Below are 16,253 nucleotides of genomic sequence, written 5' to 3'. Positions count from 1 at the left end.
CCATGCTCCCTTTTACCTCATATGGGATCCTGGGTCCAGACTTGCCAACCAGCCTCTCTGATAGGAGAAGGCTAACAAAAAGTGCAAAGTGCTAAGGTGAGAGAGAGTCAAATAAAAATTATACTTTGAATGACTTAAAGTAGTCGAGTAGAGTTCTATACTAGGGGAAATTATGAGGCAAATATACAAGGTTACCCGCGACATGTACTGAGATTGTTTGCCCTCTCCTGTCAACACTGGCTTAATAACCAACATCTGATCCTTAATTTGCTATTTTTATCAATCAACTCAGGATTAGAGAAATATTCTGGGACACCACGCTGTGACATAGACTATTTCATATTAGTGAGCCAAGGGATGTTTGGTGAATTATTCTTTGACTACTAATCTTTTAATATTGCAAATATCACCTCCAATGAGAACCACATTTTGATTCATAGTAATAGAGGGGACTAATTGTATGGTATCTGATGTATAATTTCTCCCTAATTCAGTGTGACAATTGTGGGTAGCAGAACTCGTTGGTACCAAAAGGAGTCTACATAAGAAAACATGTTGTGCTGTTTGGAGAGCACCAAAATTAACGTGTTGCCATATACCCGCCCCGTGTAGACCTACTGGAATGCAATTACTACTGTACAACTGTAAAATCACCCTCAGGTGTCTGTGTCCAATCTTGTTGGAAAAGCAAAAAATCACCTCGGTCTCCCATGCAAATTGCTGTGATCTGGTACTTATCAAATGATCCCATGCAAAGAAGTGGCAAACATAATTCCCAGAAAATTGAATGTAGTGACCCTGCTGACCTCCACCCTGTAATAAAATGTGACTTAGATTTCTTATTTCTCGGTCCACTGGTCAGCATTAAAGATTTGCTAAAATGTATCTTCAAATCAAGTTTAATCATTAAAGTCATAAACCTAATAAAATCTGGAGCGCGTTTGCTATGCTGGCTAAAAATGCTGCATCGTTGGCATATAGCAAGGTTGGTATTGGATGCTTCCCGGCTCGCGGCATGTCAACACCATATTGAACAAGAAAGGATTCCAGACTCGTAATGTACAATGAAAACAAAAATAGGGTGGGATACACTTTGGCGTACGGCCGTACGCCATTATCGGAGCTAAATGGGGAAGTACAGTCTCTATTTGGGCCATATCTAATTCTGACTTCAATATCTATGTCATTTCTTCAATAGGATAATGAGGATCTCATCTATTCCTATGGTTTCTAACATAATCCATAGTTTGGAGGAATGTACGTTGTCAAAGGCACATTAGACGTCCATAAAAGCCATATGTAGTAAACCTCTCCTGGCCTTGACATACATTCTTATTATTAAGGAGAGATTAAGGGACTCTACGGCTGTACTGATAACCGGCTGAAAGCAGCATTGGACCTCTGATGAAACAGAGTTTCTGTTGGCCCAATCCTCCAGTCTAGTAAGTAAAATTTGTCCCACCATGTTAGTGGTTGAGTCAAGGGGGAGAATGGTTGGTTAACAATTGGGGCTTCTTCTATCCCCTTTTTAAAAAATGGGGACTATGACTGCCTCCCTCCATGATGCTATTGAGGCGACTTGAAATACTGCATGCGGGACATTGGTAAAAATTGGAGCCCAAAGGCTGATGTCTGACTTAAAAATATCCATTGGCATACCATCAGGGCCTGGCGCTTTACCTGAAGAATATATCTTAATTGCATGGGCTGCTTCATCAACTTCAGTAGAACTACTAAGGTTAAGGGGCGCAACAGAGTTTAAATTTAGGGTTTCAATCTTTTCAGCTAGATTACCCTCAGGGCTACATGGGTTTAAAACCTCAACAAAATATGCAGACCATATTTCAGCTGGGATGTAATTCTCGAATTTAGAGCTGGAGTTATCAGACAGTTTGGAGTGATTTATACTATCCCAGAATCACTTTGTATCTCTTTTTAAAGATGCTGCTTCGAGATCCTTCCATGCTGCCTATCTAATCTCATCTTTACGGGTCTCTAAGACTGTTTTATAAGTTAAACATGCGTGTCGGACCTCAATGATGTTGTGTTGGGTCTGTTTAAGTGACTCTAAAAGTTGTCTCTGAGCTGCAGAACATGCCAAATCATATCATCTCTGTAATGGTATATCCTTTTTGCCAGATGTAATGGTAAGCATGCACAAAATCTCTTGGCTAATCAATTTATATCTATTTCCTATGAGGCTAGGGCCGACTTCCGGTGTCAGGCAGGTAATGATGGAGACTAATTTGTTGGTAACAAAATCTTTCAGGAACTGGGGGCAGGGACACTTTAATCCCACTTGATTCTCACATCAGTGTTTTAATTATAAGCCAAGTCTCCCTTCTGCACATATTCAAAATCTGGCCTTCCCATTGAATCAAGGTTCAAATGTAAAGGTCTGTGGTATGATGCAGTTTGCAGTGACCCAAAATGTTATAAATAGTATACGAATATCCAAGCTAATAAAGATAAAACCTCTAATAATTCCCTTACGGGAGTCTGTAAAAGTAGGTGTGTCTGTGACATCTCCACGGCACAGGTCACTAGTTAACACCAGGTTTTACTTTACAATCAGCCCATTTAGGGCCTTCCTATGTGTGGAAGAGGTGTGGTGCCACGGCTAGGGCGACTGACTCCGGAATCTGGGGATCACGGTTCGATCCCCGGCATGGCGGCAGATTAGTCCAGCACCATGTGACTCTGGGCAATAGCTTGCTTAATCTTCCCGACGGCGCCTAGAGACCCTTACGGATTATTTTGCGCTTTACAAATGTGGATTATTATTATTATAATGTTTGAAATGTGATGTATCCTCCCCATATGCATCTGTAAATCTGCAAACTGTGGTTTTGCTAAATTTTCAGATAACAGTTTTGAAATTGCCTACCCATATCATTGGTGTTCGCATTTGATACTGGATGACAAACTTAGACAGGGCATTTTCCAGCATGTCTGTTACCTCTGTAGACAGATTGTCAAAACTGCTATTATAAAAATTAATGAGCAACAAGCCATATGTTCCTAAGAAAGAAAAATAATAACTTGAAATTTACCGTAACACTAGAACATGCACTTTTAGTAGAGACAAGGATTGCCAAGCCGCCTTTCTGCCTTCCCTGTGCAGATGGAATAGCAGGGTGGCAGTAGCTGTGATAACCATCAACGTAAAAGCCCTCTGTGACCCATGTCTCTTGACAACAAATGATATCGTAACTTTTTATGAAGTTCATCCATTCTGGGTATGATCATTTTATTAGAATGCCAGCTAGATTCCATGAAAGCAAGTTAAAGCCTTTACCATAGGTAGAACAATACTTTTCGGATGACAAGGATTCAAAATTTGCCATTTTAGGGGAAACAACTAGTGTCCTGGGCGGAATATCAACCAGTGGAGATTTTGAAGATGCAAAAAATAATTTTTGATTGTAGTCATTCATCATCTTGGATCGAATCAAGGGGAGTTCATCTATTTGCTAGTGCTAGCTCAAGATTGAAGTCTAGAGTAGGAGCAGGTATATCTGGATAATGTTTTGTGAAGTGGCGCAAAGTCTCGTAACAATGTAGCTGCAGCTGACAGAAATATCTTAAAGGGTGGGCATGAATTCTCCTGGGTGATTTTGACACATAATTCAAGCATTGTAAAAGATTGTTGACCAAATTAGGTCTTTTAAAATTTATGACCACACAATCCCTATATGATTGTTTTGGTGCTTTGTGCACCCAGCCTGCCCTTATGGCAATAAGGATTTCTTTAATTAGATCATTGTGCCAACTTGCCTTTTTCCCTATCCAGTGAGCACATTTGTGGGTAAGGTCTAAGCCATTCCCTCTCCTAGTAAAAGTTAATGGAGGGGACTAATTCAAGCACTTAATGAGTACAATCCCGAGGAAGTTGTAAATGCGTGCCATCAATCCTTTATGTCACATTTTGAGCATTAAATGGTGTGTCAGCTGTGGGGTTTGCCCTATCTGCTCCTGTTACAGAGGTGGGTAAACGAGTGGGTAGGGCACTGGTAGGTTCAATAATAGGTGTAGAATGTTATTCTGCAAATGCTTGTTCGGGGGAACTACCTGTGAAAATGTTAGAGAACATCTACAATATTGGAGGATACATAAACGATCACAGCCAACTAACATACATCCAGGCTAGTGCCTAATTCTTACCAGATATTTTTGTGTTATCATTAAAGACGGTGAAGCTAAAGAGGGGGTGGAGATGGTTATTGTGAGACACCAAGATTGTTTATCCAATACACTTAGGGCCCGATTATGGTGTAAGTTGGGAAGCCTTATTAGGATGAAGGCTGTTGGATTTGAAACCAGCTCAGAGTCCCGACTGGCTTCAAGGAACCTATCGGCCAGTCGGAGGCCACTCATAATCCCCTATGTATGGCATTTACGCAGTGGGGATTATGATGTTGGTTTCTGTCAGGCTTTTCATACCGGGCTTTCTGACATGAAAAGCCTATCAGAAAGTGACTTAGGGTGCCCCTAGCAGGGCTCCCTTGGCACTGCGGCCTCCGGTTGGAGACCTGTGGGGCTCGTATGTGGCCCCCCTGTTAATTCCTGCACTGTGTGACAGGCACTGTCACGGTTAACAAAAACACCCATTTCTCTATGGGAGCTTTTGCTATGGACGGTTTACGGCCGCAGCACAATCTCCTAAAGAGAAATGGGACTGTGTGACCGCACCATGTGCAGTCACTTCCTATTAACGTGGGTGGGCTCACCGACTCTCGGTCAGTTGGTCCCGATTCCGCAACGGCGTCTGCCCAACATCGTAATGAGGGCCTTAATGTCAATAACAGGGTAAATATTTCAGTACATTCATGGGCAATTATAAGGTACTGCTTAGAAAAAAGAATCTTTAGGAAATCCAAAACATTATCATTGTATGGAACTTGTTACTCTTTCTAGTTTGTGTAGTGTGTGTGTGTGTGCATATGTACTTCTCTTTTCTACATTTCTCATATTATCTGTCATCTTTAAGTTGATTACCAGTTGTAGTCAACTCACTAAATACTTTTCTTTCAAAAGGTGGTTGGATCAAGGAGAGGATGATGGCAAAATTGTCAGAGAACTTTACACAGATGTTTCAAATTTCTCAGCAAGTAAGTATTTCTCAGCAAGTAAGTTTGTGCAATGAACAGCTCCATGCTCGCTCAGTTTAATGCGGCACATCTGTCAGGCTGTGTAAACTTATTTCTGCCCTTTCTCTATGCAGGACAAGAACTGGAGCTCAAACGAAAGGAAATAGTAAGGAATCGCGTTTCTTAAAATAAAAAAATTGATACAAAGTTTAACATGTTTAATTAGATGCTTGAGCGTATGGTACATGTTAGTTAAATGCGACTATTTGTTTATAGCTTTTCTTTCTGAGACTCCTCATCGAATGATGTTTTTTCCTTCCGTTTTCCAATTAGTGGGGTGCCGAGAGGTGGAAGTACCAAAAAGGCAACACTCTTCAGTTTTATTGCAAAGTGACCCGGAAGCTCATCCGCTTAATGCCAGATGGCACCGTTGATGCTCTTGGGGACAAGAAAGACAAATATGGTTAAGTGTTAAGCATTACTGTACTACTCTTAAAAGGTGTTCAAGCAGCTTTATCATAATGTAATGTACGTTATAAATATATTTTCTCGTAGTGTTTAATATTGCATTATCTATGTTTCTGGGCACAGTGAATAAGAAATAATAATATCAGCCAACCTAATGGTGCTCACGTTATCAACCTCTGAAGGATGAAATACTTCGTTTGGCTTTTTGAGATACATAGGCATGATCTGAATGTCTCTTCAGTTATCAACCAGCAAGAACTTAACACTCATGGGCAAGCTAGGATCCCCCGTGGTGGGTGGGCCACCAAATAGAAATGGGATTTATAAGTTATACTGGGTGAAAATGTTGTTGCCAAACAATGTACAAGGGCAGTGGAAGAGTCCCTGAATCATGACGGTACTGGGCTGTGACTAAGGGTGGCTCCTTTTCACGGGCTCCAGGGCAGAGCCTTGTCACCTGTGATCCAAGGAGCAACTACTAAATTAGATTAGCACACTTGTAATACATTAATTTAGCAGTGATCATGTAAACACAACATTTGTGTTTAAATGAGCTCTGCAGTGTGCAGGTCTGCCCCTCACCCCTCCACCAGAATCCTGATGGTTGGAGGAGGAGGGGCCTGAGGGGGGCTGAGGGATGATCCACCTTCTAAAGTGTTGTTGAAAAACACAGTACTCTGTAGATGGATGTCTGGTGCCCCCTTCAGCAAAAACGTACAAATACCGAGCTGAATTACAAGCGCTAGTTAGCCAGTTATCTCCTGAGGCACAGCCGGGAGCAGCAGTGAATTTCGTGTTTTATTTTATGGTAAAAATTGAAAATTGTAATTGTTTTTAAATCTCACTCACCTTGCATGCTGCACGAGTACTGTGCGCAGGCACCCTTTCTTAGGCAAAAACGAGCGCTGGGTAGGGCGTAATCGCCGGTTACTACCAGCTGTACTCCTCACGACCGGACGGGGACACGCCCAATCGAGGCCAAGCCCCCTTCAGCAAAAACTTACAAATACCGCGCTGAATCACAAGCGCTAGTTAGCCAGTTATCTCCTGAGGCACAGCCGGGAGCAGCAGTGAATTTCGTGTTTTATTTTATGGTAAAAATTGAAAATTGTAATTGTTTTTAAATGTCACTCACCTTGCATGCTGCACGAGTACTGTGCGCAGGCACCCTTTCTTAAGCAAAAACGAGCGCTGGGTAGGGCGTAATCGCCGGTTACTACCAGCTGTACTCCTCACGACCGGACGGGGACACGCCCAATCGAGGCCACGCCCCCCTCACTCCCCCCCTGCTACAAACATGGGCATGTGCGGGAAGCGCAGCGGACGGGCGCGACGATTGCGCGCCAAAGGCGCGCATAAGGCAAGCTCGTCTGCGCTCGTCCGCGCCGAGTCCGGGTCCTGGGCCACCCCCCCTGCATCCAAGCCACCACTGCGCAGATGCTATACTCCAGCAACCCTCCACAGACTAAGGCCCAACGCTAACATTTGCACTCAGCATATATTTCAAGCCGAAGACCTGCCGCAAACCTGTCCCACCTGTATTGCTCAAACCCAAAACTTGCTCGGCGCCCACATACGCTTTCCACATGTTTCTACTTAATTGCCGCTCCCTGCCTAAGCATAGCGCTGAAATTGCCCTACTATTAGAAGAACACACCCCAGACATACTGTTCCTTACGGAAACTTGGCTCGCTACTGAGTCCGATCCCACGATAGACGCCCTCCCTGCTGGCTATCAAATCATACGGCAAGACCGAACTAAAGGGAGAGGAGGAGGCCTGGCTATGATCCACAAGGAACAATACCACTGCCGAATCACCTCAGAGACTATCTCGGATTGTGAGAGCATTGGTTTCAACTTCGATCTCTCACCCAATAGCTGTTTCTCGGGCACCCTTATCTACCGTCCGCCCGGCCCCCCGAAGCAGTTTTATGAAACACTGCCATCTAGCGTGGCCGATAGAGCTAGTACCTCCTCTAACTTTACCGTGTTAGGTGACCTGAACCTCCATTTTGACTCTCCGTCTGACCACACAGCCGCCACCTTACTTGAGGATCTAGCAGCCTTACAACTCATCCAACGCGTTACTACCCCCACTCATGACAAAAGCCACTTACTGGACCCAATCTTCACTAACTGTCATGACATCTCAGTAGACCCAGGCATCCCCTTGCCATGGACAGACCACCTTCTGATCCCTTTCAGTTGGACTTCGGCTAAAACTCCACCACCTGCACCCACCACAAGGCTCAGGCAACCCTGGCCACGCCTCAAGGTTGACAACTGGTCCATCAAACTTGCCAGCTCACAAACCGAGAAACAGGAGGATCCTGACCTGGCAAACCAGGCCTATGTCAACTGGATCAATCATACCCTTGATACCACACTCCCTATGAGCAAGACTGTACTGAAGCGGCCCCTTAAAACTGCCCCTTGGTATACACAGTCTCTTAGGGACAAGAAGCGCCTTTGTAGAAGGGCGGAAAGACGCTGGCGTCTAGACAACTCAGCAGACAACAAAACCCGCTATCGTGAAACTATTAGCGAGTACAAAATCCAAATAAAAGCAGCCCAGTCCACCTACTTCGCCGATAAAATCCTACAAGCCAAATCTAAACCGAGAGAGATCTTTCAGATCATTAAAAAGCTATCAAACCCCCCCCCTGCGCCGCACATCGAGAAATCTGTCACACAGTGTAATGATATTGCTGAGTTTTTCTTTCAGAAAGTAAACAAGATTTACTCAGCATTTCCTTCCCCAAAAATGAATCCATCAATCCAACCCAATATTTCCCCAACCCTGTCCCCTCCCCCTGTGCAACATAGCCTAACTTGTTTTCCCTTACTGAATCTTCCCACCCTTGAATCACTAGCTCTTAGCATCAAATCAGGCTCGCCGGATGACCCTGCCCCTCCTGACATCCTAATGGCAGCATCCCGGATCACCCTGCCCGTCATTAGGGAGGTACTAAACGCATCTATCTCCTCCAGCACTGTGCCAACTGTCTGGAAGCAAGCCATGGTCAGGTCACTAATTAAGAAGCCCAATTTGGACCCGTCTGACTTAACCAACTATCGTCCAATCTCCCTGCTCCCATGGGTGAGCAAGGTACTTGAAAAATATATCAACCAACAGTTGGTGAACTTCTTGGAAGATCAACACATACTAGATCCCACTCAGACGGGTTTCAGACCAAAACACGGGACTGAGACCGCCCTCCTCATGGTCACCGGGGAAACTAGAAAAATCCTGGATCAAGGAGGATCAGTGGCAGTGATCCTCCTTGATCTAAGTGCGGCATTTGACACGGTCAGTCATGACACCTTACTGAACCGGATGTGCTGTGCGGGGATCAAGGATAAGGCCTGGGCATGGTTTAAATCGTTCTTGGACAACAGATCCTTCAGGGTTTTTGATGGCGAAGCCGTGTCCTCCAGCAGACCCCTAAAATGTGGGGTCCCTCAGGGCTCCTCTCTAAGCCCCGCGCTTTTCAATCTGTATATGAGACCGCTGGCCGATGTCGTCCGCCCATTTGGAGTTAAGATCATCTCCTATGCGGACGACACGCAGCTAGTGGTCTCACTGGCGCAGGAGGCTAATCGAACTGCGCCAGGCAGGCTTAGAGAGTGCCTGGAGGAGGTGAGGAACTGGATGTCGTCATCATCCCTGAAGTTGAATGGGGACAAAACAGAGCTGATGCTCTTAGGCCCATCAGATCTGGCCCTTCCTCCCTCTCTGTGGCCCCCCTGTCTAGGCCCTCCTCCAACCCCCAAAAATACTATCAAGAGCCTCAGAGTGTGGCTGGACAGTTCACTATCTTTTAATGCCCAGGCCACTAAACTTTCAGCCACCTGGTTTGGCTTCATGAGGGTGCTACATAAAATATTTCCCCTCCTTCCCATGGAAGCAAAACAGGTAGCCATTCAAGGTCTTATTCAATCACGCCTTGATTTCAATAATGTACTCTACCTTGGCGCCCCAGAATACACCCTACGCAGGCTGCAGATTGTACAGAATTGCGCAGCGCGCCTACTGCTCAAAATTCCCCGCAGACACTCAGTGAGGGCCGGACTGATTAGCCTTCACTGGCTTCCGATCCGGCAGAGAGTTTTGTTCAAAACATTATGCATAGCTCATTAAGCCTTCTGGGACATAGGACCCAGCATCACACGCGATCTGGTTACCCATTACACCCCAAACCGAAGTCTTCGTTCCAGCCAGACCTTCCTGGCAGTGGTACCAAGAATAAAAAGATCCAGATCTGGCGGAAGGACGTTCACATACAACGCATCCAAGACCTGGAACACCCTGCCACTCCACCTTAGAGCGAACCCTAACCTCACGGAGTTCCGCAAGCAATTAAAGACCTTTTTGTTTGCCTCCTCTTACTAACTGTCTGCCTCCCCTCCTCGTCCCTAGTAGGCTCTGGCTATCCTAGCGCTTGGACGCCTCCGGGAAACAATTTGCGCTTTATAAATTCACAAGTTTACAAGTTTACAAGTTTACATTACACGTGTGAGGGGTGTAGTTCAACTACTATCACCTGGCAGAGGCACAATCATTTTTATTCAGCAGATATATTAGGTATGCCTCAGACAGTACAGTATATCTGCCTAAATGGGGCTGTCAGGGTCTCGTTAGGAATTGAGTGAGAGTGTGTGTTAGTTTAATGTGTTTGAGACAGCCAATGAGAATAAAAGCGTGAGAATCATTGAGTGAGTGAGTGAGTATAAATAAAGGAAAGCGATGGGTGAATAAATATGAGTTATTTAGAATGAGGAAAGGGGAGATTGCGAGAAGGAGTGGGAGTGAGCCAGGGGTGCCTCTATCAATCGTGGAGCAGGTGCAGTTTCACCAGGGCACATAGGCTCTAGAGATATATACCCAGAGGCAAGGTCAATAGAGCATGCAGACTCATCATTTATCCAAAACACTAAACCGATTTTACATTTGCATACCACTGTCTCCGAGCAGCCATTAAAATGCTTTCCCCCACATTTCCGGAAGAGCCTCCTGCATGAAATGCTCTGTAGGTGCACCTCGCTAACCCATCCCACAGACACCTTGTCATCAGGCTATATAATATAACACATAGAGACTGGCACAAGAATCACTGGCGTTGGCACGCTGGAATAACTCTCTAGACCCCCCACTGTCATTGGAAGATGGGGAGAAAGACCCCCACCGTTCCAGGGATGTTCTCAGGCAAACCGGTAAGCGGGAAACAGCCTAAGCAGCTTAATTCATTGATGGGAAAAAACTCTAGCACAGGCATCGGTCCTGGGACTATATCTGTTAATAACAGAGCCCGTGACATTGTAGCTGCTCCTGAGGGGTTGGGTACACAGGATCCCTTTGCTACTAGAGAGATTGACAGTGTCCACGATACCCGGAATGCTTTAGATGCTGAAACAGCAGGATTGGAAGGAGCACCCCACAGCAGTGAATAGGAGGGGGCGGCAGGGGCAATGACTATACTTAGTGAGGGTGTTGCTGATTCTCTGGGGCTTGGTGATATAGTGCCGGGCACCCAAGATGGGGAGAATTTTTTTGCTGGCAGAAGATTCGGATTTAAATAATGTCAGTGACCCTGATAACACGGATGCTTCAGGGGATGCTAGCGACAGCCCCCCTATGTCTGCTGATACATTAAGGAGGGCAGCTAATCGTCCTAGAAAGAAAAACCATGAGGGCTCCTGGCATGAAAGCTCTCACTCTGACACCACTGTACATCTCCGAAGGGACTATTCTGCTACTAATCTGGAGGCAGAGGGGGGGCCAGGGCCAGGACCTGGGTTCCAGGAGGAAAATCTTAGTGTCTGGTAAAAAAGCGGAGCCTGTTTCCTCAATGAGCTTAATATACGCAACTCTTAAGGCAATGTAATCTGAGGCTCGGCAGGAACATAATAGGGCACAATTGGTAACCAAAAAATCCAGGGCGCTATTCATAAGACAACTAAAGCCTGCTCAGAGGTGATTGCAAGAACCACTGCCCTAAAGGAACGTGTAGTGGGGTTGGAGACTGGCTTGGAAAGCACAGAGAAAAAAACATCTGCTAATGATGCTAGAATGATGGATATCCTTTGGAGATTGAAAGAATCCGAAAATAGGCAGCGAAGGAACAATCTACGCTTGAAGGGCATTGAAGAAAAAGCTGAGGGGAGTGATGTACGGGGGTTTTTGTGTTACAGCTCTTCAAATCGGCTTTTCCAGAACTATCTCACTGGAACTGGGAAGCAGAGATCCAGCGTTGTTCACAGGTTCCCCCTAATGGTAAAACGCAATTCTGGCCCCAACACAAAACCCAGAGCTATTTAGATTTTCTTTAGGAACTTTTTATTACATCAACCGATATTCGAAAAGGCTATACAAGACGCCAAAAAATCAGCAGAGGGGCAAACTTTTTTGTCCGGCCTGACTTCTGCCACACCTCTCCGGAAAGAAGGTGGCGTCTCCGGCAGCTGATTAGCCCCTTCCAAAAACATGGATGTGAAGTGTATTTGATGAACCCCGCCAGGCTGAAAGTGATTTATCAGGGCGGGGTAGGGTAGTCACTTCTGAGATCCAGGCTAAGAACTACCTAAACTACTTAAAGGAGCTAACTGACGGTGGATCAAGCTCGGGACCTGTGGGGCTTAATTAAAAAAGATTTTGTTTTCCTTCTCTTGCCTAAGGAGGGTGCCTGCTTAATCTAAAGGCTTGGTTTGATGGAAAATGTGTAATATGGAATGTGTAATGTGTAATTGGGGTGGAATGTTGTTTTGGCAATAGTGAATCCTGAGGATCTAGGCGGGACTTGGATGCTCGTTTATTATTAATGTGTGGGGGTTGGTTTTTTTGCGGCGGGAAGGGGAGGGACATGGGGCGCACATCAATGCAGGAGGCATCACAAGGGTCTGAGGACCTTTCTTGCCCAAGTAAGGGGTGTAGGGAGGGAAGGAGTGAGGGCTAGGGAGATGGATCCTACTTGGAACAAAGGGGACTCTTGGGGGTACAGGTATATGTGTGTTGGGATATTGTATTTTCTTTCCATGATGCTCAAGGTTACATTGTATTTGATTCTGTTCAGCATATCTAATGGGGTGCATTAGGATAGCCTCTGTCAATATTTGTGGACTAAATGACCCTGCTAAGCGACGTAGGATAAGAGAAGATATGTAAATCTTGACGGCAGATATCTACTGCCTCCAACAGACACATATAGAAGCCAGTAGAAATAAAATCATGGAGCTGGATGGGTTTCAATTAATTTGTGGACTAAACAGGAGGTTAAGACAAAGGGTGTGGCTATATTTGCATGGCGGGGTATGCCAAATTTTACTCGCTCCACCTCTGATACACACGGAAGATGGGCAATGACGGAATGTACCATTAGTAGCAGTATGTTCACATTATGTTCCATTTACGGACCAGTATTGGAAGATCCTGCAATCTATAATTGGCTTGATTTAGAGTTGGTGGGTTGGCCTGCCCTGATCATACTCTGTGGTGACTTTAATATTAACATGGGCTGCGCGATATCTAATCATCCAGAAATAATATACCAAGGGCGGAAACCAAAAGTGTTTAGATCTCTCAGTCAACTGAAAGATCTGCATGGGCTGGTAGACATGTGGGCATTAGCCGAAGGGAATGCTCCAGGGTTTACCTACTTTTCGGCGCCTCACCGGTCACATGCAAGGTTGGACTACTTTTTTATCTCTCAAGGTTTGGTGCAGGGCAGTAAAATCACAAAGTTCTCCAGGGTTATGTCTGACCATAACCCTCTGGTATTGGAAGTGAACATTAAATGCCAGAAACAAGCTGCTAGCAGGACATTTAATAGGGCGTTATTAAGTGACAATTCCTATATAGAACATATGGATATGTGGATTACTAGGTTCCTTAATGAAAACAGGGGAAGCACAGGTATTCCAAATGTCTGGGACACCTTAAAAGCTGGGATTAGCGGAGAGACTACACAGTTTGGGTGGGAGTTGCAGAAAAAAGAGAGGAATAAGACCAACAAACTGTATGAAACACTGGCTAAAGCTGAGAATTATTTGGTGAAGGTTTTAACAGGGGGGGGGGACGCTGAAATGGCTGAAATGGCTCAAACTGGTATTTCATTTGCTAAATCTGCTATAATGGAAATTTAATTTGCTAAATATGTGGCCCCGATTTTATCCCAGGCAACTTTTTTAAGACCTTCCGGACACAGCTGGCATCAATAATGCTTCAGATGTTTTGTATTGTTCAGAGTGGAGATATACCCCCTGAGTCTTGGCGGAATGCTAAGATTGTTGTATTTAAAAAAAAGGGAAAGTGGTGACTGATCCGGGGGCATATCAGCCTATCACATTAATAAATAGTGATATTAAGATTTACTCCAAGATTTTCGCAAATAGATTAGCATTGGTTATCAAAAAAATTGTATCTCCCTATCAACATGGTTTTGTTCCTGGTCATGAAACTATAGATCATATACAACAGGCAATAACATTGTTTGATTATACCAAGGTTACAGGAGACCCTATGGCCTTAATCCTTTTAGATGCGGAAAAAGCATTTGATAGTGTCTCCTGGCCTTTTTTATGGCTGTCTTGAAGTAATATGGGATTGGGGATGGTTTTTTGAGAGCAATACAAAGTATGTATAAAGATCCAATAAGTGCTAAAATAGCTCTGATGCGGATACAGTCTGGGGAGATCAATATAATGCGTGGAACAAGACAAGGATGTCTGTGCTCAACTCTACTATTTGCCATCTACATTGGGAGAATCAAATAATCCAACCTATTTGTGCCAGAGGGGGAGATGTTAAAATTTTCGGATACACAGACGACTTAACTATAATAACAGCTGCCCCCCGTCAGGCTTTGGAGGAAATAACTATTCTGACATCACAATTCGGCAAGATACCAGGCTATCATCTGAATGATACAAAACACAAATTGTTGTTAACGATAAGGTTATACTAGCTGACCAGCGGATAGTACCAAATGCCAGATACTTAGGTGTAGAGATAAGTTCCAAACATGAAGATATTGTTGATATTAACTTTAAACCGCTACTTCAGAAAATTAAATCTGATTCTCGAAGAATGAACAATTTACACCTAACACTATTTGGGAGAAATAATGTTTTAAAAATGATTTTCTTGCCCAAAATTCTATACTGTTTTAGAGCAATTCCTTTAGATATACAAAAAGTTTGGTTTCAGAAGCTGGATCAGCTAGTCTCATGGTTTCTTTGGGCTGGACGGCACCCAAGAAGGGCTCTTAGATACATGATTCTATCTAGAGATAGGGGAGGCAGGTCCGTCCCTAACTTCCAAATCTATTACTGGGTAATCATGTTAAAACAGATGGGGGAGTTGCTAAATGGGGGGAACTCGGGATGCCCAGATATCTCAATTTATCATTTAATTTTTGGGACAGAAGCCAGAGGACTTCTCTTGCGTCATATAGATTTTGCCTATTTTAAGAGTTACATTTAAGGTTTTACTAGGTGATTACAGGGCTTGGACCGCTGTTAGAAAAAAGTTTGGGTTCGTCTGGATACACCTTTATTCCCCTTTATCTAATAACAGCTTACTCCCGACTATCTTTCAAGATGCATATTTTTAAAACTGGGCAGAGAAAGGTATTCAGTGCATAGGGGGTTTAATTCTGAATGCCGAAATGCTTACTTTCGAGGCTACTAAAGATAAATTTGGGATCGAGAATACATATTTTTTTGAATATTTACAGATAAGGGATTTTGTTGCCAAAAGACTTATTAACCAGGACCGAATCCCTCTATTAGATCTAATCTATGGCGGCCAATCCACAACAACTTTTTTATATAAGCTTATCAATGAGAAGATGGGCGATGACTTGACCAAGCATTTTGAGAGATGGCAAACGAGTTTACTTGCTGGGCAAGGGGAGTGTGAAGACTCACTTGTGTTTAGCCAAACTACATGTTTCTCCACTAATCTGCAGGTACAATGTTTCAAGACTTGGTGTAACTTATATATTACTCCGGCGCACATCCACCGATGGGGGGGGACCTCGGGGATACGCTGCCCTCGGTGTGGGTTGCTGGCTGCTGATAGCACCCATATGTTTGCCATTTGTTCTGGTCTTTCTCATCTGCTGGTCCAAATTGAACAGCGGTTAGAATCCATACTGGGATACCCAATATTATTGACCACCCCAGGTTATTATGCTAGGGATTTCTAATCAGGAAATGGAGGAAGCAGGTCGGAAAATGGTGTACATAGCTATGGCGGTATTTCGGCTCTGTCTGGCTACGGTCTGGCTCGATCCAAATCCTCCCTCGATGCATGTATGGTTCAGCAAACTATTATTCATATACAATTGGGAGATATCTGTGTTTAGAAGAAGGGGGAGCAGGGCAAGGGCCAAAGGTGAAAAGATTTGGGAATCCTTAACTAAATAGCTGAACAAGGATTAATTGTTTATATATTACAAGTACTCCCAAGTCTGTTGTGTTAGTGTCAGTTTTTTGTCTTGTATATGTTGGTTTTTTATCCTTGTGGGGATCCACCGTAGGTGGGGGGAGGGGTAAAAAAGTACAAATCTGGCCATCAGATATGGTTTTCTTTTTTCTGTATATGTGAATGTATGTCACACTGATTTTCTTTGCTGCATTTTGATGTCCAATAAAAATAAAAAATAAAAATAAAAAAGGAAGATGGGGAGTTCTGT

At 44.2% G+C, this 16,253-nt stretch overlaps 1 protein-coding gene across 1 annotated transcript in view; it reads left to right on the top strand.

Annotated features, from left to right (window-relative positions):
• RP1 (RP1 axonemal microtubule associated) overlaps positions 1-16,253 on the top strand; it is a 1,491,030-nt gene that overhangs the window by 604,089 nt on the left and 870,688 nt on the right. The window contains exons 11-13 of the mRNA XM_078686181.1: positions 5,038-5,111; positions 5,225-5,256; positions 5,424-5,553. Of these exons, the coding sequence (XP_078542307.1) occupies positions 5,038-5,111; positions 5,225-5,256; positions 5,424-5,553 (236 nt within the window). The remainder of the gene's footprint in view (positions 1-5,037; positions 5,112-5,224; positions 5,257-5,423; positions 5,554-16,253) is intronic.

Source organism: Lissotriton helveticus, chromosome 4_1 (assembly GCF_964261635.1).
Source record: "Lissotriton helveticus chromosome 4_1, aLisHel1.1, whole genome shotgun sequence".
Taxonomy (NCBI): Eukaryota; Metazoa; Chordata; class Amphibia; order Caudata; family Salamandridae; genus Lissotriton; species Lissotriton helveticus.
Note: the sequence above shows the minus strand (reverse complement) of the source record. Positions and strands in the feature narration are given on the sequence as shown.